We start from the raw sequence: 27329 nt of genomic DNA on the forward strand, positions 1-27329 counted from the left end.
GACATCATTTGCATCTAGAGGTGTGAAACAGGGTGGGTAAATATGCATCCACGTTGCCAAACTGTGGCTTTAGATGTACAAGGCACGTGAGAAAACTTTTTCTCCCCTGGAACTGAAACCATTACTGGGTTGTCACTGCAAATAGCTGCTTTTCAAGATCGATTACCACAGAAAAAGTACCATTCGGTCACAGGGGACTGTACAGGACCGAAGAATTGATAAGGCAAGAGTGCTCACAACATGTTTGCACACAAATCTACCTTACGAAATCAATGATTTGATATGACACAGCTTTAAAAAAAAAAAAAAAAAGGAAGTGTAGCATCTGATAGGGGAAGCGGATGAGCACTTACATTTTCATTACAACTGCAAATACTGCAGGATGCAAATTGAGGCATTCACTTGCCCATGTAGTACAACATGTTAGTCTACATGTGTCCATAAAAACTGCAAGAAACTGACACTCTGCTGTGTTCACTCACCAGATCACAACATTTCAAAGGTAAGAGGGACACTCTGCTATCTGTCTGTCTGTTGGTCTTCTCTTGGATGAATGTCTTCACCTGTCAGTGCTCTCATTTTGGCTTCCTAACCACAAAAACACCCTTGTGGCCAACACTGCCTGCATCACAGATGTAGCAGATGGTAGAAAAACACTCACATGCGTGAGGGCAGAGCTTCCCCTTCCCCTCATCCCCATTAGACAGAGAGAGTCAGTCTGAGAACAGCCCACGTCAGACATCATCACCTCATGCAACAACACAAACAGAAACCACATCTTAAGCGAGTAGATGCTGAGTTTTTCTCTCTGCTGCTTACAGTGCGACAGGAGGGAAGAAGGAGAGCGTGTCGCTGTTTACAGAGGAGTGTGAAGCCGATGGAGCATGTGGCCACTGGTGGTCACTCCTGGCTCTGACCTCTCCCCCTCCACGCTGATCCTATAGAGGGAAACACAAGGTAATCATACGGCTTTTAGGAAGAGAAATAATGTCTGTGAGGGCGGTGAAGCTTCTATGCTTTGTCTGAACATTTGTGGTTAAAGTCATGCTTCATGTTCTGCTGATGATAGCGGATCTCTTGTTATATCCTCTTTCACTGTCGCATCTAAAGTTATCAGCATGTGTCAGAAGTCAGAGGCATAATTGAACTGGGTGAAGGCGTTTGACTTTTTTGTCTTTTGTCATGCATGAGAAAGTCCTGAAACTGTTCTTTGAACTGACACGAGACAGAGTTTGTCATAGAGAAAAAATGTTCAAATGTTTTTTAGAAGTGACATGTTTTTTTTTTACACAATGTTGAGAAAAAAGCTAAGCACCACTTTAACTTAAGTTTTATGAAAGTTGACTTGCAGTGTGACTTCCTCAAACTCAAGTGTTAGGACACAGTGTTGCGCAAACGTTAACTGTACAGGTAAGACGAGGGGGTCCGTTGGCTGACTGTGCCCCCAACAGCCAATAGGAGGAAGCCAAATTTACAGTAAAGCAGCAAAAATAAAGGCAGTTGCTGGTTCTCTTTTCTCTGGCGTGGGGCTGGCAGAGGAAGGGTGTGGTCTCATCTTAATGGCAAAAGGAAGGCCGATGCTTCTGTGATAAGCAGTTTTTTTCTGTCTGTCTCTCATTGATACTTTGCCTGCTGCAATCTTTGTCTACACAAAGTCAGCTCTGATTTGTGAAACTCTTTGTCGGCTTTTTAGTTCAGCATCCAGCAAGTACATGGCAAAAATACTCCGGTTTCATACGATAATCTAGATGACAGATGTAAGATTGGGCAAGATCTTTTTTGCGGCAGGTTGCTGCACATTTCCTGTTTCATTTATGAAATACAGGATATAATATTTAACGGTATCTCTGTCTAATATTTGGGCACCACTTTCTAATCATGCAGAGAGTTAACAGGCTTTGTTAATAATTAATGAGAAGAATTTGTAGGTTTCCAGGTTGTAAACATCTCGCTGGTTGCTGTTTATCCTGCACTTGTATTCTGGATATCATTCAACCACTTATAATTATTCAATGAGCAGATTGTTGAAAATCCTTATATTAAAGGCCAAGTTGTACTTGTTATAACTTTGTGAGTTCTTATTAACATTAATAACTATCGATTATTTTATAGTTACATGCAGGGAGAGCACAAACAAACCTAAACTATACATGATGTCTGCAAGCTTTATATGCATTTTGTATCTAACTGTATCTCTCTGTCAACCTGCTGGCTTACTACAAAATGAGGAACTCTGAAACAACTCATGAAGTCTGTGGTTGCACATGCTGGTAAAAATAAAACGCGGTCCAAAAGGACATTGGAAGTAATGTCAAAGCCAAATAAAACAAGCGTTAAAGGAGGAAGAACACCAGCCAAAGATAGCTGAGTGACTGAAATTTATACAGTTTCATGACAGCTGTGCAAACACTAGCTGCTGAGGAAGATTGTGATATATTTACTTGAAAAATGTACTCTATTACAGTTACTAGCTTTTAAAATAATGTAGTCAGTAAAATAATCAGTGTTTCAAAATATTTATGCAACTGGATTAATTTCCATTACTTCTGGATTACTGCTATGCCAAACATACAAATAAAGACGAGAGAAGATAAATATCAATAAGATGACTTTTATTTAATCTTAAGTAAGGAGTGTGTATTCTGTGAGAACTCTTACAGTAATCATGTTACTAATCCCCTTTTTTACTGGATGAATACTCTGATGCATATTTTTTTCTGCAACTTTACTGCAATACAGTTTTGGTCAGTTTTTCTATCCTGATTACATATTCCGGTCTGTCACTCCTCGAGACTGTGTATGACCAAAAACCCAGAAAAGCTCCACATAGAACTGGAGGAGAGATTATTTTTCGAACTCCCAGCTAGAAGGAAGAATTGTCTTCGCAACCTGGAAACCAAGTTGCTCTGAACAGTAGTTAATCAGACAGTATTAATAAACAATGTATTAATGTTAACCAATGGAATAAAAGGGACAATATTTCTGGTTCTGCTGTATTGATTTTGATCATTTGTTTGTAAACTGTTCACAATGTTAAAGTATTGCAACAGTAGAACTGTTTTCTTGTAATCTAGTGCCTACACAACCAACAATGCCACTGAGTGACTACATGCAGCTTCCTCTCAAGCCACAAAAGCATTTATTCTACATCTTCCACATGTTCAGTAGTACTCCATAAGACCTGTAAACAAACTTCAATGTGGGTTAGGGTTCAATGAGTTAACCTTTTATGTATTTCAATAATACAATAATAAAGAAATACAAGCTCTTAAAGTATTTTGTCATATATTACATCTTATTTTTCTGCCCTACAAATACTCAGAAGTCTTTAGAATACATATTTGAAATACACTGCTGCACATCTCTGGTTAATGCTCTTATTACACCAGTATAAACAGAACCAATACAATAGTAATGTATACATTATTTTAGAAATGCATCACATCAATCAACAGTCAACTCATTGTTCTCTCTCTCAGGTGTTATGGCAGTGTGAGTACATTCAAATGACTCTGAACACAACTAGAAGCTTTGGGGAGGACCAATCCTCTTCAAATTGTGGCCACAATATGACCAGTTGGGATCAGCGCATGGATACGATGTACTTCTACTTCTACCTGCTGCTCTTCATCCCCGGGCTGCTGCTCAACACCACTGCTCTGTGGTTTCTCTGCAGTCATATCAGGTACACACACACACACACACACACACACACACACACACACACACACACACGTGCACACATGCACGCACGTTACTCAACAAACACAATCTGGAGGTGGTTAACTCTTTTGCATGTTGCTCCACAGCAAGAAGACCAAGGCGGTGATCTTCATGATAAACCTGGCATTAGCGGACCTGGCCCACATCCTTTCTCTGCCCCTCAGGATTTATTATTACAGCACACACTCTTGGCCATTCGGAAAAGGCGTCTGTTTGTTCTGCTTCTACCTGAAATATCTAAACATGTACGCCGCCATAGTGTTCCTGGTAAGCAGGCAGTTGATTGGATTATTGTGAAGACAATAGAAATGACAGTGCAGCAATTTCTCATGTATTTGATAGGAGTCAAATGTCAGTGGACAACTTTGGAAATAACAGGAAGTAATCCCAGTCATGCCTGACTCCCTTTTCCTCAGCTCCTTGGTTCAAATGCACTGCTATGCATCTGGTTGATTTTTGAGTGCCGCAGAAAGATTTATTTTTGGAGGCTAACCTGAAAGTTAGCCGACCCTGGTTGTCTCGACAAAAAGCCAGTGGGATTTTTCCATTTAGGACTCTTGCAGAATTTGTAAGCTCTGTGGTAAACACAAGTTTATGACACTTAGTGGTTTAATTCAGCAAGACAATCTTCACAAGCAAACACCACTTTTATGATTTTTGAAGATGCAATCGCCATAAGTTAAAAGCTAACATTAGGCTATAGACAAACTACACCAATGCCACATGACTTCATTATCACAACCCCTAAGATTCCAACTACACTCAATTTGGACAGTTTGCAAGTCAGCATTTGATGTTTAAGTCCCTGAAAACCACTGTAATCAAATTCAGCAAGTTGTTAGCAACCAAACTGTGAAAGCTTCAGAATCTCAAGTGGGTAATTTCATTACAAATTTCATGTCATGGAACAAAACATAAAAATCTCTTAAAGTGAAACTCTCGCCAAAATGCAACCTAAGATTTTTTGTGAATGTGTATGAGTCAAACCTTCATGCAAAAGCATTATTATGATGAAAGAGGCACTATTAAGATTTACCGCATCTTCGTTTTCGGGTCAAACTCATTTTCAATGGGAGTGCTTGGGGCAAATTAGCACTAGCATCAAAATCGCTATTTTTAAAACACTAAGAAGGCTCGACACAACATGAAACTTTGCTTATCACCAGTTGTTCAAAAGGACCGAAGTTTACCAAAGTTAGTAAACTCTGTGTACACAAACAATGTTCTCAATGCTCGTGTTCATGTGTAGAGACCCTGGTGATACTCAAGCAAAGTTTCATGTTGTGTCAAGCCTTCTTAGTGTTTTAAAATAGAAATTTGATGCTAGCGCTAATTTGCCCCAAGCACTCCCATTGAAAATGAGTTTGACCCGAAAACGAAAATACGGTAAATCTTAAAAGTGTCTCTTTCGTCGTAATTACGCTTTTACACGAAGGTTTGACTCATATACATTCACAAAAAAAGCCTAAGATGCATTTTGGCCAGAGTTTCACTTTAAGCTTGTGTCAACCACAGACTGTGTGATTTCACACATCTGACCCATCGACAAAAACAAAAAAAACAGGAAGTGCTAAAATGCTAACACATTTTTTGGACTCATTCCTCTATTGTCATGTCCCTATTTTTTCTGTTTCCAGGTGTGCATCAGTGTCCAGAGGTGTGTCTTCCTGCTTGATCCGTTCGCCGCTAGACGTTGGAGGCGGCGCTATGACCTGTTGATCAGTATCATAGTGTGGGTGGTGGTCGGCCTGGGCTGCTCACCTTTCATTCTGATGCGGAGCAGCAGCAGCACCACCAGCAATGCCAGCATTGGTACACAGACAGTCTATAATGTGTCCTATCCTTTCGATGCCACATCCACCCAGCATCCCTTAGCTTACTCTGGCCTTTATCCACCACCTGTGAGTGCAAGCACTGGCGAACCCCAGACAGGCTCCCATCCCAATGGAAGCTGTTTTAAGGACCTGCCCATGCGTCGTCTGCCCGTCTCTCTGGCGGTCACCATGATGGGTCTCGCTGAGCTGTTTGGTTTTGTGATTCCTTTGGCTTGCATCAGTTATAGCTCCATCCGCATCACCCAGTCCCTCAACCAAAGAGAGACACAGGATCGGCAGAACTCAACTGCATTCAACCCCTCAGCACGCAACCGACTCCAGTCAGTCACCTCCAATGGTCAGACTGATCATGAAACTTACATGAGCGGTGAGAAGCAGCGCGCTCTACGGATGGTTCTGAGCTGCTTTGCCCTCTTCTTGTTCTGCTTTGCCCCCTACCACCTCAACTTCCTGCTTTACCTGATGGTGTCGCAGGGCATTGTGTCCCACTGTCCCACAAGGCTGGCTGTGCGGCAGTTCCACCCAGTGTCTCTGTGCCTGGCGAGCTTAAGCTGCTGCCTCAACCCTCTGCTCTATTACTTTCTAACAGCTGATTTCAGGCTGCACCTCCACAAGCGCACCTCCTCCTTCACTGCCTCGCTCCTTTCTTCCCCGATCAGCTCCCCGGTCCAGCGTCCTGCACAGCACAGGATGACGAGCATGGAGAGTAGCTGCTCAGACAGGGATTAGCATTATCCAGATGTGTTTATTAATTTTGCCTCATGGAGTGACACAGCTTAATTTGACAAACAGATGTGTCTCCATCATGAATTCTGTTGGACTTGATGAGATTTACATGAGATGAGATGATTTCACATGGCGCAGCTGCCTGAATACAAACTGACCCGAAGGGCTTTGACCCTAATGTGAGGAACCTCCCAGAGGATACGAGTTCAGAACAAACAGCTCTTGAATCTGTAGCTAAAATGATGTCCGTGTCAGCACCCCATATCAATGTGAATCATCATAGTTGCAACACAATACCCAGAATAACTGTTGGCAAAGTTTTTTTCTGCAGAACCACAGATAAATTCAAACTTTTCGTTTCTTTAGGTCCAATTTCCAGCGCTTTGCTTGTGCTCTGGTTAGGTTAAGGTACAAAAACCATTAGGGTAAGAGTAAAGAAAATGACATGGTTTGGCTTAAAAATACTTGTTCTGGTTGCCACAAACATGGCTGGAAATGTCCAGAGGTCTCATTACAAACAGCCAGTTGTCACAAAGGCAGCCGAAGATGGCCTGACTTTCTGTTAAAATATCATTTTATTGTTGCCAACAACATGGCTGCTGACAGGCTTACAGATGCTAAAATGCTGTGGCCCCTCCTCAGAAATATCCAGTGTTTTAACACTCACAAACCCAAAGCAGCAGTCTGCTTACCAGCATTGATGCCAGATGAGATGTTTTTTTTTTTTGTTGTTTTTTTTTTTTTTTTACCAAATTGCACTGTTTTATTATACAATTTACTATTTGCACTGTTTAGCTGGTTTCCACATATACAAACTTTGGCTATTTTCCAATACACCTGTCACTCTGAACTTTTGTCAAGTTTGGGCAGTTTTACCTCAGACTGGGCTCCTCTTTATCAATCCAATCTGGCAACCCTGCTTGCCAGCCTTGTAATCTGTAACTCTTACCACCGTGCCCTCCACCTCTCAATATGGAAGTCAGGTAATGCATGTGATGTGAACGAAGTGACACATTTTGTACAAATGTCAATATGGCACATAGTCCATGACACATACGTATGGGCGTATCTGTGGTTTGCTGAAACATTAAATAAAGGAGCACTATGTAGTTTAGAGAAGGACGTTTTAATTAGAAGAAAATTATCCTTAACAATTTATGTCTAAACAAACTAAAGAAACAAGCTATCTTTGTTTTCATGACTGAATAAACTGAACAAACAAACTGACCTTAAAGAATAAAATAATTTCATACTGTTTCACTTTGTTTATATGTGGTGGACCCTGCCACCTTTCTAGATTCAAACAGCGTTCTAGGGACCTTTTTTTCCTCTGAGAGCAGCTTGTTTATTCAGAAATAAGAAATAAATGATTTAATATTTATGATATCAATGAGGTAATAATTGTATTATTGTCTCATGATGTTATAAATATTAAAACTTCAAGTTTGAATTTCTCTTCCAAAACTACATAGTGCTCTTTTAAAGCGAACATTTTATCCTGGTGACTGAGCTGACAGTTGCCCTGTGTGTAGTTTAACTTTAGTAAAAATGCGACAATTTTAAATAAGCTATGTAAAGCTGCATGTAAACGCATGTGAATGTACTGTAAATAAAGCAGGTCTGTGCTTTTTGTCTCATCTGGTGCTGTGATGTTTACATTTTGTGTTTCTGCCTTCAAAGTGAGGTTTCCTCTGTGCAACAGAAAAACGAAAACAGGTGCCAGCTCTTTTTTGCTGTACTTCCTCTCACAATGCAAAGTGGTGAAGACAGTTGGCAGCAGTTGCAGAAGCTCTGAAAACTGATAACTGCCAGGCTCTGAGGTCGGCATTCAAACTGACAGCCACCCCGCTCACCCACCCACCTCCTCCTGCATCTGCTGAACGCCCGAGTCTGAGCCAATTGTGTGGCTACTCTCACCACCTGGCAGATGTACGCAGCCCACCTTCACAAGAACTGTCTTACTCACCCACCAAATATCCATCCACTTCTTTATTCATAATTATTTTTGCTGTAGTGCAGCCTCAAATTTTGCCTGTTTAGCAACTGAAACCATCATATTGTGAAATATGTAAAAGAAAGAAACCAAAAGCAGTTTAAAAAAGGCCCAAGTGAGATTTCTGTTTCTGCTTTTAGTACTGACTTTCAGTCTTGAAACGTTTTCATCTGTCACCCAAGAGAAAACATTGCACTGAGACCTCATCGTCCAGAAGGAAAAGTAGCCATAATAGCAGAAGTCAGTCTCAAAATTTTTGTTAAACCACACCCCCACTCTCACAGGAAGTCCTGGGTCTGCTAAAACCCCCAGCACAGCAGAGACACACAGAGAAAGAGTGAGTGAGAGAGAGACAAACAAAAAGACAGGTGGAGATATAAACAGGAAATACGAGAGGAAAGAGACAAAAGAAATTGGAGACAAAAAAGTGATAAAAAGATTTAATAAGAGCGAGGGTGGGGCAGAGAAAGTGAGTAGTAATAGAGGGTGGAGGAAGGAGGGGGAAGGAGAGGGGAGGAGGGAGGGTGATGGCATGTGTGTTGGCTGATGCTTCACTGTTCTGCTTTTCGATGCGACGCAGCAGCTTCAAGTCTGAAGACAGAGGTGAGATATCGATTTACAATCATACAGATTCTCTAACAAACCAGTGAGTTCTTTGTGAGCGGCTGTAACAGCTGGATGCTTTCTGTGTGGAGTCATACCTCGTGGGGGACTCCGCAAGTTTCTCCAATGTGAGGAATGTCTGTTATGTTGAAGGGTGTGAATGCGTGTCTGTTGGGGCCAGCGTTCGGCCATGGCAGTGGACAGTGTATGTGTGAGGATGGGGGATCATGACATGTTTTGTTTGATGAAACAGCACACGTGGAGAGACCTTGGTGCTCCCCACCAACACTTAAGGAGCTGATACATGAGGCCAGGTGTCGTATCTGAGTGGAAAAGCTGTTACACGCCAACAACCCACAGACAGATGAATCACTGAAGATGAAATAATGTGTTTCCATTGGCAAGATCAGGAGGACTGAACACTGCTGAAGGTAGGGGTGCAGCTCTTTTTTTGAAACAGAAGCCTCACAAAACTCTTCTGAATCTCACCTCAAGCGTTTTTTTCCCAAACTGTACCCCGAAAAATCAACAAGAGTCAAAGACATACGGCACAGTGACATGTATCTACTGGACATCACATATGGGCTGTCCTTGATCGCTCATCAGCGTACACATTACGGTAACTACAACCGTTAGCCGCAACAAGGAAATGAAAGAAAAGTGAGAGGTCATCATCAATAAGTCCTTCAAGACCGTAAAGATGCTTTCCGACAGAGGCATGTTGTACGTGCAAAGTGAGAGCAATGACAGACAAGTCACGCTGAAACAGTCGCGCACGGGTCAAAGGTCAGTGAAGCTAAAAGGAAGACTGGAACCGAGGGTCCACTGGGAGAACCGTCTGAGTGCTGTGGGATAAAGTGGGATAAAAGGCAGTCGGAGCAGAGGCCAGGCTGTTGTGGAGGAGTTTATGTCTCTGAAAGCAGATCCCCTCTTTTATTTATCCAAAAATCTTCCGCCAATTAGTGTCGTCTCTGGGAAGCAGTGGTGGAAAGTACGGTACTTTACTGTACAATCATTAGGTGCTTGACTTGGGTATATGTATTGTTTTTGCTTCTTTATGCTTCTATTCCACCACATTTCACAGGGAAATGTTGTGATGTTTACTCCACTACATTTACGCGACAGCTTTAGTTACTAGTTACTTGAAATGTGTCATTAAAAGACATTTAAGTTGCTCTACAGTTCTTTGGTTCATCGATCACTGGACTCTCTGTCAACAGTGACAAACAGGCAGATCTGCATTATATCTGCTTCTCTCCTCTATGAATCGTATTGATCCCGACTGTGCTGGATTATTATCGCACCTTCCTGCTCTAATTGCAAATAAACACATTCATCTCTGGGATAAACTGCCACAATGCTTTGAATGTATAACATATGGCAAATTTATACTCGTCAATGACAGTGTTTCTCAAAGTTTAGAAAGTTTCTCCTAACTCAACAATTCACTATATAGGGTGATTTATAAGGGAGTCTCTTTTCATCTCCTCAAGTGCAAACAATCTCAAATTGTTAATTAAATCAATACAAACACATAAATATTGCAAACTATTTACTGTGATGTCCTTATATAGACTGACCACTCAGCACCCTGACATGTGACTTCCCGCATCCCTGGTAATGTATCTATTTGTGGCTATTCATATTCAAAAACTGTTATGGGAAGATAGTGAAACAAAGTATACTTTGTTTTAGTGCTCTACCGCAGCACCACACTGCAGAGCAGCTACTTCCACAGGCTGTGAGGCCCCTCAATAATTTCGCAGCACTCTACCATAAAAAATACTCTTAATTTTATGATTTATACAGTCTAGATATCGTTCTCTCATGTAGGTCATATAAAAGCATCAGAGTTCAATTATAACTCAATTTTTACTGACAACCAGTTAAAGTAGTTAAGAGTAGTACAATAAAAAAACTAAATCAATGGTTCCTAGGTGCTCTTTGTCATGTCGAAAGGCCAAAAACTGAATATAAATTGAACTGACTGAACAGAGGGTTAGTTAGCTCAGTGGCTACGACAGTAAAATGCATCAACAGTCTAACAGTGTTATTTAAATATCTCTCTGTTCAAAACACTGACTTTTACTTTGATAGTACGTTATGCTGATAATACTTCTAAACATTTAAGGTACATTTATATGTGATTTTACAACTGCAGGCTTGTGAAAAAAAACTAAGCTGAAGTCCCTCTATCCTCCTCTCAAGAAGCTGCCCTGTAGTCTGGTGGAGCGGCAGCAGCTATTCTGTATCTTTTGCCAGATGGCAGCAGGGTGAACAGACTGTGTGGGTGGGTTTGTCTTCTAGTATCCTTTGCGCTCTGTGCAGACTCTACTTTTACCTATGGAAAGATTTTGAATACAGGACTTTTACCTGTAACAGAATTTTTAGCCTTAACTTACATATAGGATCTGTTCACTAGCTGTACTCCTGGCTGATAAAACATCCCCAAAAGGACAAGGGAGGCAGATGTTAAGCAGCTGCGCATCATTAGGAGTATTTTCTCAGATTGTTTCCTTGCTGCTTGTCAAGCTTTGCTAAGTAATATTGTCCTAAATTGTTAAAATGCAAGGCAGTAAATGCCTTTCAGTCTCTGGACATGACAGTCTTCAAGGATCTCGGAAATGTCTCAAAAAGCAGCAACTCATTGGCAGTAAACCTGATTCTCCACTGTTCTATAATCACTTAGGATTAGTCAAGTCGTATCAGAAAATAAAAGAGACAAAACGGTAACAGCACAGGATATTCCTAGCTCACATTGTGCAGTTTACACAAGTTGAAACAAACAGAAAGGAAACATACTGAACCAGTGTACTCCTACTGATGTTAACAGCAGTGGGTGATTTCACACCTACAGGCTGAAAGTTCAGCTCTCAACATGACTGTGCATTTCCATTAGTGAAGCTAACAACATCAAGTTCATTAGGCTTTAGAATTAAAAACAGTTTATGAAGCTCATCAATGTCTCAATTTCAAATGTGTGAAAAAATCATAATGAGATACGGCAGTTTTGTCACCATCGGACCTGTAAACCACGCGTTCAGGTCTGACTTTACAGTAACCACGCTAGTTTCACTGGTGCCTCGCTCTGAGCTGTCACACCACCCTGTTGTCGGCTACCCTGCAGGTGGAGATGCTATGTGGGAGACTGTTGCATCGACTTCTCTGTGGGTTTTGCATATTTACTGTAAATGGGGTAGCAAAAGCTGCGATTGCACACATTTGATCTATTATATAATGCACTGTTTAAACACGGGTACAACATGCTCGAGTGGTTTACGTGTGTGTGTGTTTGCATATATGGCTGAGTGTTGTACAAGTGAGGTGTGTCTGAGCGAGAAAGCCTCTCTTTCATAACCTGTGTATCTGCCCAACATGCAAATCATGCTGCCACAAGAAGCCAATTTATTGTGGCATAAACACATATCTTCCTGTTTTCTACAGATACCTGCTTTCATCTGTCAGCATGCACTGGGATTGGGACTGACTGCAGTCTGAAACATCCAACTGGACACACACTTTAACTTCACCAAAGGAAGCATGAACTCCTCCTCGCCATAACAGACAGCATGGATGCTCAAACACGTCCTTCACCAGACTAGAGGCAGCTTTCCTGATACAAGCTTCCTGTTGGCTCACTAGGCAGCTTGTGTTAACGGTAAACAGGCTTAAGATGAGCTCTACTAACAGCTGTGAAGTCAGTGATCTGCGCGCATACCAGCACCAGGTGTATGCTGTGGTGTACAGTGTGATCTTAGCACCAGGGCTGCTGGGTAATGTGCTGGCACTCTGGGTGTTCAGGGCTTATGTGAGAGAAACCAAGAAGGCTGTGGTGTTCATGATGAACCTGGCTGTGGCCGACCTGCTGCAGGTAAAGATCCCTTCATGTCTTTGATTCTTTATATCTGATTATTAGTATCTTTCACATATCTATTTTTCTTTGTTTCAACTGATGTAATTTGACTAGAGATAATGTTTTATCATTGATGTTTCCTGTTTAGATAAATCCACTTCCGTATTGATAGATTAACTTACGAAAGATTTTTTCAAAAAACATCAAACCCTGAAACACTGTAAGACATTCCCCCAACAATTATATTATTATAAGCATCTATAAATTATAAGAATATAATAGTTCCTTGATTGTTTATAACAAACTATAATGTAGTTGCAAGCAGATATAGGAAGCTTTTAATAGTTTATTCATGTTTTTGCCAACAATTATAACCTTATGGAGCAGCTAACTGGTGTGTTAAAAGTAAAATATGTTATTGATAACATGTAGCCACTAAATGTGGTATAGCTGTTGTTCAAACCATCCGTCCCCTCAATGGCTTGCTATTCGATAGCTGTGGCTAACGGTGTCAATGCTAGCTAGCTAATATTGGTGATGCTAGCTAATGTTAAAGTTTCTAAACTAGCTATCTAACATTAATGTTGCCAATGCTAGCCAAGGTTAACACTGCAAACACTAGCTAACTAATGTCAGGAAAGTACAGCATGCTGGGCCCATACTGCAGAACTTGTTTGTTTTCATATAATCTCACTTTCTGCATTGTGGAACCTTTAATATAAAGATGCAATATGTAAAAAGTGGCCACCTCTCAAAAACAACAGCTAACTGCTGCTAACTGTAGCTGCCCTGAGCTGGTTAGCTAAGTTAGCCATCCAACTAGAAGTTCAGACCAGGAACGTCGATGGCTAACTGGTAAGCATGCTAATGTAAATAGATAGCTCTGCAACACCATACAATAACATCATAATGACAAAAATGTTATTTATTCACATTCTGTTGATAATTTTACAGAATTTTTGAATGTTATTACTAAAATTCCTACATATAGCCCCTTTAATTATAAGAACGAGTAATAAGTACAATACATGTTTTCTACCAACATTGGTAACACTTTATATCAGGGCATACATATTAATGAGTTATGAAATGTGACTAAGTACATTTACTTAATTAAATACTAAAGTACAATTTTGAGGTATTTTCATTTTATTTGAGTGTTTAGAATTTCTGCCATTTTACACCTCCACCCCACTACATCTTGGATGCAAATATTGTAATTTTTAGAAACTACATTGATTTGGTATCTTGAATTACTTTGCAGATTGCATGTTGCATTTATAAATTGATATATGTGATTGGCAATCAGATAAAATTTCCACAAAATGTGAGCTCTGAGAAGCAATAGACCCATAGTATATAGTATTTACATACTTGTAAATTGGACTTCTGATACTTTGATACTTTTGATACTACTATATTCAATATCAGATACTTTAAGCGCTGTTCATAAGAATAACTTTCAGTTTTATCAAGGAAATATTTTTCATGATATAGTATCTTTACTTTTACACAAGGATGACTTTTGGATACCTTTTACAAAACTGCACAAAACTACAAGTGCTATTAGTGTCCAGATAATTTCAAATGAACTGTCATTCTAAAGTGAGGTCTTGCTCAGAGCTAATTCACAAGTAGCTGGACACATATTAAACACACAGGTTGAAGTTGGATTGGTACTGTAGGTATGATTGCCAGTTTGCCATCATATTTATTGAATGAAATGATTATATACACTTTGAGCTGCGTCATTAAGTCCAGCTGTTCACCATCCCAAATCCAACACCTGATGACGCAGACTAGGCAGAAAACTGATCTCGTCGTTTCTGGCTTGTCATCAGATGTGAGATTTAAGGTGCTAAATGGCACCTGTCACTGAGAAATATTACAAGTGTCAGTATTTATATTTGTGAAAATCTGTGATCCTTTAGACATCAAAAAGCTGTCAGCTCCACATTATACACACATCCCTTAAGAATGGGAAACAGGTCCTCAGTTATTCTATGTTATAATGAATACTGAATTGCTCAATGTGTCATCACATTAAGATCATATCATCTAAAGATAAGAGGGTTTTGCTTCCTTTTGGCTCCTGTTTGTTTTTTTCTTCTTCAACCATCTTGGCTCTCTCTGCTCTCCTCAGGTGCTCTCTCTGCCTCTGCGGATCTACTACTACCTGAACAACACCTGGGCCTTTGGTCACTTTCTCTGCATGATATGCTTTTATCTGAAGTATGTCAACATGTACGCCTCCATCTACTTCCTGGTGTGTGTCAGCATGCGTCGCTGTGAGCTCATTATGCGTCCGCTGAGGTGCAACTCTTCCACGCGAAAAAGAGACTTGGTTATCTGTGCCTTTGGTTGGCTGTTGGTCTTCCTGGGCTGTCTGCCCTTCCCTCTGATGAGGACCACCAGCAATGACCTGAACTCTGACTCCAGAGAGAAAAACACCTCCAAGTGTTTCTCAGAGCTGCCCATGAGGACTATCAGTGGTCCAGCAGCCGGGGTCCTCCTGATCACAGCCGAGCTGCTGGGCTTCATCATCCCCCTCATCCTGGTGTTAGCCTGCACCTGTCTGACTGCAGGGAGCCTTCGTGAGCGGACAGCGGGGCCGATCCCTGACCGAGGGGAGAAGCGGAGGGCGTTAAGGATGGTGCTGAGCTGTGCTGTGGTCTTCCTCGTGTGCTTTGCTCCCTACCATGTCACTATGCCCCTGGACTTCCTGGATAAAGCCAATGTCCTGAGCAGCTGCAAACTCAGGAAACTGATTAAGCGCTGTCACCCCGTCACGCTCTGCCTGGCCAGCCTGAACTGCAGTCTGGACCCAATCATTTACTATTTCACAACTGATGAATTCTGGAGGCGACTGAGCAAGCCCGACATACCAGAGAGCAGGCTTATGGGTAGGCGCCTGTCCTGTATAACTGGTGGCGAGGAGGCCGATGACTAGACGGCAGCGTGTCCAAATCTCAACCACTAACAACTGAGATAACGTAAATGCATTCCTTAAAACTAGGCAAATATAACAGACATGCAAATGCTATGTGAAAATATGGAAACGAATATCAGAAATGTGAATATTTTTTCTATTTATGTTCTCAATAAAAGGCGTGTCTGTTTTTTCTAAATTTGTGTGACCCCGGTGAAGAGTGAGCCGTTCCTGTTGTGAAGGACGAACTTGTCATCAGTGCCAACATCTCTAATCAGCATCAGGAAACACAGAATAAGGGCACAACCTGTTCCTGATGACAAATTCATGATAAGAGGATGATAAAGGGGTTTGTGTTGGCTGTCCAAAGTTTTCATCAGTCCCCAAAAGTCATTAAGTAAAGCTAAAGATATTAATTATCTGATTTAAACCTGTCAAATTCATAACCCAATCAAATAAGGGGCAGCATATCCGCTAACTGCTGCTAACCAAAGCTGCCATTACCTAGTATCTACAACTAGCGTATTGACTTACAATGTGGATATGAGCTAGCTGGTTAGCATGCTAACCTCAACAGATATATCTTATATTTCATATTATCTTATATACATATTGCACCTTTAAGTATAAACAGTAAACGTAATTCAGAGATTTACATTTTTGTGGATTCTGTATAATGTGGGTCAACATGTTAGTGGCCTGGATCATCAATCTAATGTTTTGTTAGCATTTTTCTGCTTATCAGAATCACAGTTGATTTCTTTTTCAATTGCAGATAAATTTAGTCAGTTTAAAAATGCTACTAGCTACTTCCTGCACTACTTTGGCTCTGATGCAGCAAGCAATCAGCTAAGTCACTAATTACTAAAGATATCAAATAGACCTGGTGCTAAAAGTACAATTGCCTCCAAAGTGTTGTGTATTTTAAGTATAAAGTAGCAGAAAATGTGCTTGGGTAAATGTACTTAGTTACATTCCATCACTAGTTCTTTTATGGTGATATAATAGGCAAACAACTTTCAGTAGGTAGAGAAACGTAACTTTATTCAGCAACAAAGTGAAGTTCATTTCAGTAGCTGCACACGACATTGGTCTGTATCTAATCTTCTAGTATTGTTAAAAAGCTGAGACAGAAACACATTTGTACAAGCTCACTTCCTGTCTGATTGTCTCTCTGTGCAGGCATCAAATGGGAAACCATCGAAAAAAGTTATTTGGCAAAAGGCCATTTTATCATACTTTCAAGCTTTTCCTTTGGGGGCTTTCAAAATCAAGTGCTTTATGAAGATTTGTTTATTTGATTTTTACAAACATTTTGTTTTAAAGGGTGCTTTTTGTCACACTAATGTATATCCTTGCTTCCTTTATTCATGTCTGAGCTCCTCCTAGCATGGATGTGGAGGACAGAGGATGAAAGGAAGCACAAGTTAGCATAAAGAAAAGCACCTGTAGTGTTCTGCTTGAGCTATTTATTGCAGCTGTCTCAGTTGAGCATCTCAAGTCTACAAATTCATAAATAAGAATTCAAAAAAAAAAAATGACATAAAGTGTTTCAAATTTGGTGAAATTTCCCTTTAGCTTATTCACTTCTGTAGCTCGTCATCCAGTCTTCAAGTTTATTGTCACAAATGAGGTTTTTTACACAAACACAAACACTGCTCATATAGGGTGCTGGACTGTTCACCATCAGGTATGACACCATCGATTACATAAAAGTCATCATCACACAGCGGGACAGCAGACGGCTCTGGGAGCAGCAGGGCACTCTGGGAAATATCTACAAAAGGTGGCTGAGACCTCCGGGCTGGAGCATCTCTGGTACCGACACGGACGACCATGTTACATGTGTACTGTAACTGCACTGTACCATACATCTGCTGAGTGACTTGTGCTATATCACACTACAACATACGGTAGATCTTGTTGAACTGCTCTAGTGGGAACGAGTAAGCTGACACACAGACAGGCCTGATATGAAAGACTCCTCACTAAGATATTCAGTAGTAGGACTAACGACTCTCGTCTGGAGGCGTTTGGATGTAAAATACAGTAACAACGATAAGTCTGCAGGAAGCTACAGCAACAGAACAAAAATCAACAGAACAAAGGAAACTTAGTATACCCTTAGTAAGCAGGCTAACGCTGGTTATCAGTACAAGACTAACTAGTGAATATTAGAGCAAGAGAGCTATGACTCATACAGTTCAGGGGAATACAGCAGAGGAGGAGGGTTAGGCTATATAACGCTGTAACTTAAATTCACTTATCACGGGGGTTAAAGCAGGGGAGGCAAAAAATGCAGTTAGAGTTTTATACAAAAGAAACTTTCTGCTAAAAGTTGTTCCCTCCTTCGCCAACTCCCTCCCACTCTCTTTCTGTCACTCTCTCTATCTGTCTCTCTCTCTCTCCTATTCTCACTCGCTCTCCGACCGACGCTCACACTTTCCCCATCAAGCCTTGCAGATCTTTGTCTCCGTCACAAACTTGTTCTCAAAGTGGCGGATGGTGAAACACTCATCTGCAGAGCGCTTCTGGATGCCTCCACCTGCAGGACACAAAGACGCACACAAACAGTTAGTTTTTAAATATTCAAGTGACACCACGTTTGACGCATTTTAGTTACAAGTCAGACAAAAGTTTGCAGAAATCAGTTTCTATGTTCTTAAAAGTCATTTTAATAACATTGTTATGTCGACAAATCATTTAAAACAATAACACGTTTAGAGTGCTTGTAGAAAGGTGCAGAATAAAAGTTTCTCTTCCTTCAAAACATTATTATGATTGTGAATTAATAATTTTATAATGTTTGTCAGGTCCACAATGATTGTTTTGTTGATCTCTGTGTAAGAATTCTGAGAGTTGGTTCCAGCCAACAAGGTTTGTGAGCCAATCATACAGAGAGCCGAAGTCACGGCCCTTTAGATGGAAAACCACGGGACCTTATTCCAGAAAAACTTTATATGTTAGTGAATGGAGAAAGACAGATAAGGTTGTATCCTGCTTGAATTGTGCCATGAACTACACATATGGTAATTTTTCAAGTCAAGAAGGTCACACTTATGTAGTGGGGGTGGTTTTTATAACAGCCTTTGTTTAGCTTGAATTTACTGTTATCGTGTAAATACTGGTTTCATTTAGATAAACCCGAGCAATGATAGCTCCCAGATGTGAGTCCACAGGGAAGGAAAAGGCGCCCAGAGGCTTGAAGCCTCAACACAAGTCCACAAATATGTCCATAAATGGTCGGAAAGAGTGACGAGAATTTAAAGTCAGTTTGACTATATACAGAGAATCATTTGTTAAAACGTATTATAACTTTAAAAAGGTGAAACCACTAGAACAAAAAGGTGAGCCAAGATGAAACATAAAATAACAAAGCATGCTAGTGCTTTTAAAAATGTAATTGGACAGTTTTAGCTGTACAGCGAATCCACACCTGGCAGGCTGGAGCGACGCTGCATTCTGTACGTTTCCTTTCCATCACAAAGCCGGCGGATGTAGAAGCCCAGCGGCTTGATATCATCGATACGCTCCGTCACCACCAGGTCCTCGTGCACCAGGTAGCTGCGGTAAGAACCAGACTAGGACGAGAAGAAGGGATCGTGAAGGGATTATTAAGTAAGGGATAATGGGAGGTTGCCTCCGCGTCGTCCATTAATTCCTGATTATGGACACCTTGAAGGGCATTATCCCGCTTATACCATGGTCACTTGCCAAAGAAAAAAAATTAAGACCATTCATTTATATTTTCATGCGTTTTACAATCAAAACATAAAGTTTTTCACAAGCCATAACTAAGTTTCCCTGGTAACGCCTGAGGGTTTGACTAATACCGGGAACAATCATTACGCTCCCATAAGGTTCTTATGCAACGGAAGCATTGTTCACTCCTCCAGTAAATAGGACGGACCATAGATACGACTTGGCAACGGGAGATATTCTAGTCCGCTCAGTGATGAGCCAGAAAGCTAACGCTATGCTAGCAAGATTCAGAGTCAATAACATTGCGTACGGTTGACATACAGTAAATGTAATTTGACAGTATGTTTAACAAGACTAGCTAGCTATCCGGATGTGAGATTATTCGCGTATCAGTAAGTTTAGAGGGGAAGTGTACTTTCTGCAGCTTGTGTGTTACAATCGCCATCCTGTGGTGTTCAGAGGATAAGACACTGAGGGACTGATGGACTGCACTCAGTGTTGGAAATAAAATATTCAGATTTGATACGCCAGCTAGCGCATTAATTTACAGCGGCGAACAGGCAATGGAACTGGAACTACTTAGTAGGTGTCCATATATTAGGGATTAATGGACACCCTGTAGCCAATCAGAATCGAGTATTCCCCCAGACCATGGTATAAACAAGTTTAAACCACTTTTAGTTTTGGTTAAAATATAAAAGCAGCTCGCTGAACACGACTGCAGCAGAGTGTTAAAACACAGAGTGGGAAGGACTTTGTCTAATCAATGAATCATCCCCAAACTTCTGCATTTGGTGAAACACTTTCAAAGCGGATAAAGAAATTTGCTGATTGCACCACCGCCTACCGGGCGCCCAATGCTGTCAACAACTTGTCATCGTGGAAAACTGAGTGGAGCCAACTATACTCTCTGTGCCTACATGCAGCCTTGAAACTGACTGTTCTCAAACGTGGTCTTGCTGGTGGTGATCACGCTCACTAAATAAAAGACACTACAGGATCCTGATCATGTAGGAGACAAAATCTAAACTAGCAGAACATCTTTATGATAAAAAACACATATTGTTAAAAGAGTGTTGTACGTGACATGTTTTATTGAAACGTGTTAAATAGCTCTATATTCCTACAGTCATCACTGTTATAGAGTGTTTGGTCAGTAACTCATGTCTCTCCTCCTCCTTCTCATGCAGTAAAAGACAAAAGACATTTCTGGTATCCCTGTCCACTTTATCCAATCAGGACAGAGCACTCCATGAAGAGGCAGTCCCGTCTGCTTGTCATCATGCATTATAGATGACGGAGGGGATTGCTAACTGCTAAATGTACAGGAAGTTAGCAGAATAGAAGTCAACTCTCACAGCAGCTTTAAGTTAAAATTATTTTACCTGTCAAAACAACACTAGTTGCATTTATCAGTTTGTATTTTCTATATTCGCTTTCTGATACCCAGAAATATCTGTCTTTATCACTTTAAGCCTTGTTAGCATATTGGCTCTAAAGCCTGATTTATGCTTCTGCGTCACGGCGACGGCGTAACTACGTCGTCGACGCAGACCCCTACGCGGACCCTACGCCGTAGCCTGATGTGCGCCTCCAAAAAATCCTGACTACGCGTCACGTCGACGCGTCGAGACGCGAACGGCAAGGACTGTGATTGGTCCGAGCGGCACGGAAAAAATGGACCAGGCAGACGAGAGAATTATCGAGGAGGTCAGAAAATATGACCACCTTTACAACTCGTCTTCAAGACATTACAAGGATTGACTGGAAGAAAACCAAGGAATCCGATATGAACCCCCCGAAACCAAACAAAGACACAGCCTCGCCCCCCTTGCGGCTTGGTGGTGAATTGCAGAACAACGCGTTCCCTCGACGCAGAACTTCGAATGCTCAATGACGGCGTAGGGTCGGCGATGTAGCTACGCCGTCGCCGCGACGCAGAAACATAAATCAGGCTTAAGGGATGGCAGTGACCGATCACTTAACATAATCGGCTCTGAATTTTAATCTGCAAACGGTTCATCACTTAAACTTTGTACAACTATTGACGTTCTTTGTCTTTAGTGTTAGATAGCCAATGTTAGCATGCTAACTAAGAGAGTGAACATGGTATACATTATACCTGCTAAACACAGCATGTTAGCATGGTGATGTTGGCATTTAGCTTGAAGCATGGCTGTGCCAAAGTAACCTCACAGAGCAGCTAACATCCCTGTAGATTTTCTTTATCTTGTCACTGTTGTTGTCTTGTATGGGCTTTGTTCTTGAGGTATGGGATTTCTCTTTTTTATTTGTTGTGTATTAAATGCTCATGTGAAGTACTTTGTAGCCTGCATCAAAATTACATATAAATAAATTTTTATATATAGTTTTACTTCACTTTATGACCAGGTGAATTAAACTTGGTAAAACTCATTAAAGCCTTCTACTACAGATTTCATTTTGTTTCCTACGGACCCCTTTTGATATCATACATGCAATGAAAATGAAAGAAAAAAGAAAGTGCACTCTACATTCTGGTAATTACTCAGTCTGAGTCATACCGAGTTACTAATATCCCAGACGGTCTAGGATAGCGTTGGAAATTGTTACTTCACAATAAACAGAAATGTCAGATTTGCACAGGATTAAGCACAGACAATCTCTGGAATTATTATAAATCCCTGGATTTCCCAAGGTACTATTTAGTCCACAGTATCAGGGTTTATGCCTGAGCTTGTGCTGTGTCACTGTTTCCTCTATCATCTGAGCTCAATCTCTCCTGCTGGCAGCTGCATCCTGCGATCCCGAGGAAACAAGCTGATGACTACTCACCATCAGCTGTGAGAAGAGGTCGATGAGGTCCTGAGGGGGGAGCACCACCGAGGTGTTCAGAGGAATCACGAAGCAGGTCCTCAGAGTCAGGTCCAGATATGCCGTCAGCTTCTACTCACAGAGAAAAAGTAATCAGGGAGGAATTCAAAACAAATTAACTTGAACATGTGAGGTGCTCAGTGTGTGGGTGTTACCCTGTTGAAGTCATGGAGGATGTAAGCAGGGTCTCCAGGTCTGAAGCGAGGTGGTGGGACGCTGATGACAGCCATGCTGTCAGAGATCTCAACCTCTTCCTCCACTCGTGGCAGATAGTACGGCTGGTTCTCCCCTCCGGCTCCAGCTGACATGTCACTGAACTGCATCGCGCCGTGATACAGCCTCTGAAGCACACAGGGACAAATACAGGCAGAAGCCCAAATATGAATTCAGCATTTTTAGATTTCCAGAGTTAATGATTAACAAATGAGATGTTAATTTGTGAAGAAATGTTTTAATTGACTTCTTTTAGTTAGAGCCCAACAGATATTGGACTTTGGGGCTGATGCCAATACAATTATTAGGCCATAAAAAACCACCTGGTGATAGATCTGCAGCGTCTGCCTGTCTGCTCTGCTGGCAAACACACAGGCTTTGGTCTGAGCAGGAGTGCAAATGAAGTTTAACCTGTACAAAATGAATGCCAACCACAAGAGGGCAGAAAATACACTCAATACTCCATTTGACTTTGTACATTTTTTGGAGATCTGTGGTTTTGTTACTGTGTGTCTTTGTGAAAGCATGTTTTATTAAAGAATAAAGTCAAACTCATTTGTCTCTCTCTCACATTTTTATTGCCTACATGCCTGGAAACAACTTCCTAATTTCATTGTCACACCCTGCAGAAACAAACTAACAAGGGCATGCGGTTGTGCTGATCTTTCTCATTACTCAAAAATGAGTCTTATGCTTTTTTTTTTTAAATGTCGCCATGATTCATCTCCTGAAAATAATACATGGATTTAACCTGCTTGCTAGATGTTCAACTCAGACAGGCTCTCAATCAAATTATCTTTCTTCCACCTGAGTGTTATCTGCCTGCGAAAGCTTGTGAGGGAGCGCAAAGCAAAATAATGAAAATGCCATCTGTATCTTTATTAACAACATATGTGATGCAATAATCAAAATAAACTGGTGCTTAAGAAACTTGTTGCTTGAACGCCGAGATTGAGGATGTAGGAATGAGCCAGAATGTGATTATTGAGTCTTTTCTAGGACGAATCTCTGGAAGAAAGTTGAATTTTGTTTGAACTGAGAGTTATTAATTCATGGTATTAATGGTCTAATGAGACATTTTAGTCCCTGTTCATTTGCATAATGGAAGAACCCCTCTGGGCTCACAGATACTGTATTGGGTGTGAGACACTCCCACTGACAACGCAGCAGATTTTAAAAGTGGTGAAGTCTGCACTTTGAGGGCGGAAGTCAGTGAGAGTCAGCACTCTGGTTTCCCACCAAGGCAGGAGTGTCCCATCAGCAGCAAGAGCAGCCTTAATAATCTGCATTAAACTCAAATAATACCCACACGACTGGTCAGAAATACAGAATTAAAGGAGAGTATCTGAGATTGTACTTGTTCAAAAGAACATACATTTCCTGTATAATATTCTCAGGGACCCGCAAACAGCCACTGCAGCATCGCTTACCTAAATCTATATTTGGTACTTGTCTGTTTTCATAACTCTTGTATAGTCGTCCTGTGTGTTGCTGTGTTTGCACCTTTTTTTGATCAGCTTATTCGTTTACGTCATATACGTGGTCTGAATGTTGGCTTCAATCTCACTGAATGTTGCATCATTCATATTTTTTTTTGTGAAGAGAACAAAAGGCAGTTTCATTCCTCCGTGCTCTGGATACAGATGGATGACATCAAAAGCGGCACCATGTAGTTTTGGAGAAGAAATTCAAACTCAGGGTTTTTATACTTACAATATCAGTGTGGACATAATACAAACTCAAAAATATTTATCTTTCCACAACTGAACAAACAGACTGTTCTCAGAGGGAATTAAAGTAAAATATGAACAAAGTAAAACAGAGTTGTGATTTGTTTATTCAGTCATGAAAACAGAGATTTTTTTAAAATTTAGTTTGTTTAAGCATAAAATATATATCATTCAATGAGGTTATTTCTCTTCTGATTTAAAAATAAAATAGTAATTATATAAAACTACATAGTGCACCTTAAATTTTTTTTTATTTTTTAACCAAAAAAAGGGTGGAAGCAACTGGTTCGCTCTGTTTTGTTTTAGATAACAACAACGATAGAACGATAGAACGATAGATAGATAGATAGATAGATAGAATTACTTTAATGATCCCAGAATGGAAAATTATTTAATAATTTTTAATAATAATAACAGATTAAATCTAATTTTGGACCTGAATTATATGTTACATCACATTTACAGGGAAGTCAAAGATCTTTAGTTGCACAGTTGAGATCTGGTATTCTTCCTCTGGCCATTGAGGTTGGTCGATTTAAAAATATTCCCGAGGAGAATAGAATATGTGAAATGTGTGAGCTAGATGAAGTAGAGAGTGAGTCTCATTTCCTTTTATACTGTACAAAGTATGACGATTTGAGAGAGGTATTATTTCATGAAATCTATGGACAAAACCCTGAAATATTTTCGTGCTCTGATGAACAGAAGCTAGAGTGGTTGTTTAATTTCAATGTGTTTAAAACTGCTAGCTTTATTTGTCAAGCCTGGACAAGAAGACAGGTACATTGGTTTAATTAATTTTGGATGTGCTGATGTTGTTGTGCTCCGGATCTGGTTTGGTTCTTTCTTTTCTTTTTTGGTGTCCTATAAGCCCATGCGGGCTGGGCATACATGTATGCATGACACAATAGTAAAAGTAATTCATTCATTCACTAATAATAATAATAATAATAATAATAATAATAACAATAACAACAACAACAACAACAACATTAGTCTGTCTTCTGGTTGTTGTTTTTTTGGCAATTTGCCTTTATTAGATAGTGAAAGTGTATCATTCAACAAAGCTTCCCAGCCTGAATCAAACCCTGAACATTAGACTGACGGTTTATATTATATATCCTCATAACCCAGCGCTCCTGACCTGCTGCAAATATAACAACGAAAAGAGATTTTTGAACATTTTGAAATGTCAACATGGTCAATTTTCACCACTGTGCCACGGATGAACCACATTTCCTCCCTGCCTGCTGGATCACACCACAACTCCTCTGGGACAAAGTTAACACATGTCAGTGAACACTAATGGCATTAGTTATGACAATGTGCACCAACACGCAGAGAGACACACGTTCATTACCTTCGGGGTGAAGTATCGATAGAGGCATGCTCCCCCCACGATGAGCCCGCTGAGGATGAAGGCGATGCCCAGCAGGGTGAGCAGACAGCGACCTGTGGAGCCCTCGTTGCCCGCTGGAGCAGTGGCCAGCTCGGGGTCCTGAACACACACATGCAGGTATTTAATGGAGGACTGTTTCTACAAGCGGAAAAAACACTATTACATTTACTCAGCATCAACGTTTAACGCTTCGACGTGATAAATCTAACGTTACGTATAATCCCTCTGGGTGTCTGGCCTCTGCAGAACAGCTGTGGAGAAGATGGGCGGTCCCTCTGCGGGCTGCACCAGGCACAGTGTGGCTCTCAATGCATTTTAACGATAACACTGCAATTCTCTTGATAAAACAAATGTGCACAATTCCTGAGAACACACAGAGACAATAATACAATCCTCGGACACAGCCGACTGTCTGCGGCCGGTGCAGGCCTGCCGCTAGGCTGCACACCGACACCGGGCTCAGACGCCGCGCTGAAGCCCCGTTAGCTCACCGTCAGAGCGGCTGGCACCTCTTTGCCGAGCGCCTTCTGCGCCAGAGCCGAGTTAAAAGCGATCTTCACCATCCTGGAGAGGTTAAAACAAACGACAGCTCGGGTTTACTTGTACAAACAGAGGAGGGGGGAAGACTGTCGGTGCTGGACTGCAGAGGCTCCGTTTACTCTCTGCAGCTCCGCGATGTGACGCACTTTGCAACCTCGGCTTTATGTAGCGCTTCCGGTGGCCGGAGGGGATTAAGACGACATCCGAAACGGAAGCTGAAGAAACTCCGTTAACCTGGAGCGGCTGAACATATAAAAACAGCTCACACCTGGGAGACTTCAGAGTGCTGTTACTGCTGCTTTGATAGAGACCACTGAAACCATATATTGCCACATATAGTGCCCCAGTCTGCTCTCCGGAGAGTTCATGTCTGTAGCTTTGGCGCCATCGAGTGGCTGCAGGTGGAACATACGCAGGTTTTCCTCTAATGAAGGAGCTCCCCATCAGGACAAATCAGCTACCATTCATTAGACTGAGCCTAACACCACAAGACTTGAACTATTTCAACTTTGAATTAAACTTGTCTCCTGTTACCGAGCATATTCTGCACAGCGCATGGCAGAAAGATGACTCAAATTTGTAATGAAAGTGATATTTTGAGTGCATAAAGTAGGCTATTCATCTTTGTAGAGTGCCTCTGTAAATACATCCCCGCCTTCGGGCTGGGTACTACCTGCCCACTCAGTACACAGCCTTGCCTGCGCTGTGTGGAAACACAGGCCGGTGCCAAGTCCATGCCATGTGTTTGACACATATCCTCAATCCTCTGGTCTGTGGTGGTCCTCTGCTTCCTCCTGCTTTCACTCTCCTGACTCACTTAAGGTCGAACGTATGAGTAAATAAACACGTACTTCTGCACCGGAGCTCTAATTCCACACAACTCTGTGGCATCTCTCCAGCCCTCCGCACTGCAACTGTACCATATGCATCTCCGAGTCTCACAAACACACACACGAGCACACACGCACTCTGATATTTCCTCTGTTAAACAGACAGATTGGACCGGTAATCACCACTGAAAGGTACATAAACAGAGCAGCTGATTTCTGTACCTAACCCCCCTCCCCAAAACTGACTCTCCCTGAAAACCCTAAGTGGTCCTGAAGGCTTGTTTATGAGCTCGTCTTACGCTGTGTTTGATCTGAGAGGGTTGCCCACACATGCATGCGTGGACACACACTCACACACACACACACACACATACATGCAGCAGGAGAAAGGGAGAGCCAG

General features: G+C 41.3%; 3 protein-coding genes across 4 annotated transcripts; 2 read left to right on the forward strand and 1 right to left on the reverse strand.

Annotated features, from left to right (window-relative positions):
- The first annotated feature begins 595 nt into the window (after positions 1-595).
- p2ry10 (P2Y receptor family member 10) lies at positions 596-7921 on the forward strand. Its single transcript, XM_030397267.1, has 4 exons — positions 596-957; positions 3480-3685; positions 3810-3990; positions 5361-7921. Exons 2-4 carry the CDS (start codon positions 3507-3509, stop codon positions 6285-6287), a joined length of 1287 nt encoding a protein of 428 aa, XP_030253127.1. The 5' UTR covers positions 596-957; positions 3480-3506; the 3' UTR covers positions 6288-7921.
- An 864-nt stretch (positions 7922-8785) lies between these two features.
- On the forward strand, positions 8786-15861 carry gpr174 (G protein-coupled receptor 174). Of its 2 annotated transcripts, XM_030396505.1 has the most exons (4): positions 8786-8880; positions 9134-9311; positions 12325-12751; positions 14877-15861. In XM_030396505.1, the coding sequence occupies exons 3-4, from the start codon at positions 12554-12556 to the stop codon at positions 15681-15683; spliced, it is 1005 nt and encodes a 334-aa protein (XP_030252365.1). In that variant the 5' UTR covers positions 8786-8880; positions 9134-9311; positions 12325-12553; the 3' UTR covers positions 15684-15861. The 2 variants fall into 2 exon arrangements, with proteins under 2 accessions (XP_030252365.1, XP_030252366.1); XM_030396506.1 differs by lacking the exon at positions 9134-9311 and having other exon boundaries at positions 8802-8880.
- An 823-nt stretch (positions 15862-16684) lies between these two features.
- On the reverse strand, positions 16685-26469 carry LOC115568852 (integral membrane protein 2A). The gene is made up of 6 exons (XM_030396507.1): positions 26051-26469; positions 25521-25658; positions 22373-22558; positions 22179-22289; positions 19099-19243; positions 16685-18207 (listed from the first exon to the last, which is right to left on the reverse strand). Exons 1-6 carry the CDS (start codon positions 26120-26122, stop codon positions 18113-18115), a joined length of 747 nt encoding a protein of 248 aa, XP_030252367.1. The 5' UTR covers positions 26123-26469; the 3' UTR covers positions 16685-18112.
- Positions 26470-27329: the final 860 nt, after the last annotated feature.

The sequence above is a fragment of the Sparus aurata genome, chromosome 18, assembly GCF_900880675.1.
Source record: "Sparus aurata chromosome 18, fSpaAur1.1, whole genome shotgun sequence".
Lineage (NCBI taxonomy): Eukaryota > Metazoa > Chordata > Actinopteri > Spariformes > Sparidae > Sparus > Sparus aurata.

Coding starts and splice junctions, on each gene's coding strand:
- gpr174 (XM_030396505.1), top strand. CDS start 12,554: ATGAGCTCTACTAACAGCTGTGAAGTCAGTGATCTGCGCGCATACCAG. Junction 12,752..14,876: donor CTGTGGCCGACCTGCTGCAG/GTAAAGATCCCT, acceptor TGCTCTCCTCAG/GTGCTCTCTCTGCCTCTGCG.
- LOC115568852 (XM_030396507.1), bottom strand. CDS start 26,122: ATGGTGAAGATCGCTTTTAACTCGGCTCTGGCGCAGAAGGCGCTCGGC. Junction 25,659..26,050: donor AGGTGCCAGCCGCTCTGACG/GTGAGCTAACGG, acceptor GTGTGTGTTCAG/GACCCCGAGCTGGCCACTGC. Junction 19,244..22,178: donor ACCTCTTCTCACAGCTGATG/GTGAGTAGTCAT, acceptor TTCTCGTCCTAG/TCTGGTTCTTACCGCAGCTA.
- p2ry10 (XM_030397267.1), top strand. CDS start 3,507: ATGACTCTGAACACAACTAGAAGCTTTGGGGAGGACCAATCCTCTTCA. Junction 3,686..3,809: donor TTTCTCTGCAGTCATATCAG/GTACACACACAC, acceptor GTTGCTCCACAG/CAAGAAGACCAAGGCGGTGA. Junction 3,991..5,360: donor ACGCCGCCATAGTGTTCCTG/GTAAGCAGGCAG, acceptor TTCTGTTTCCAG/GTGTGCATCAGTGTCCAGAG.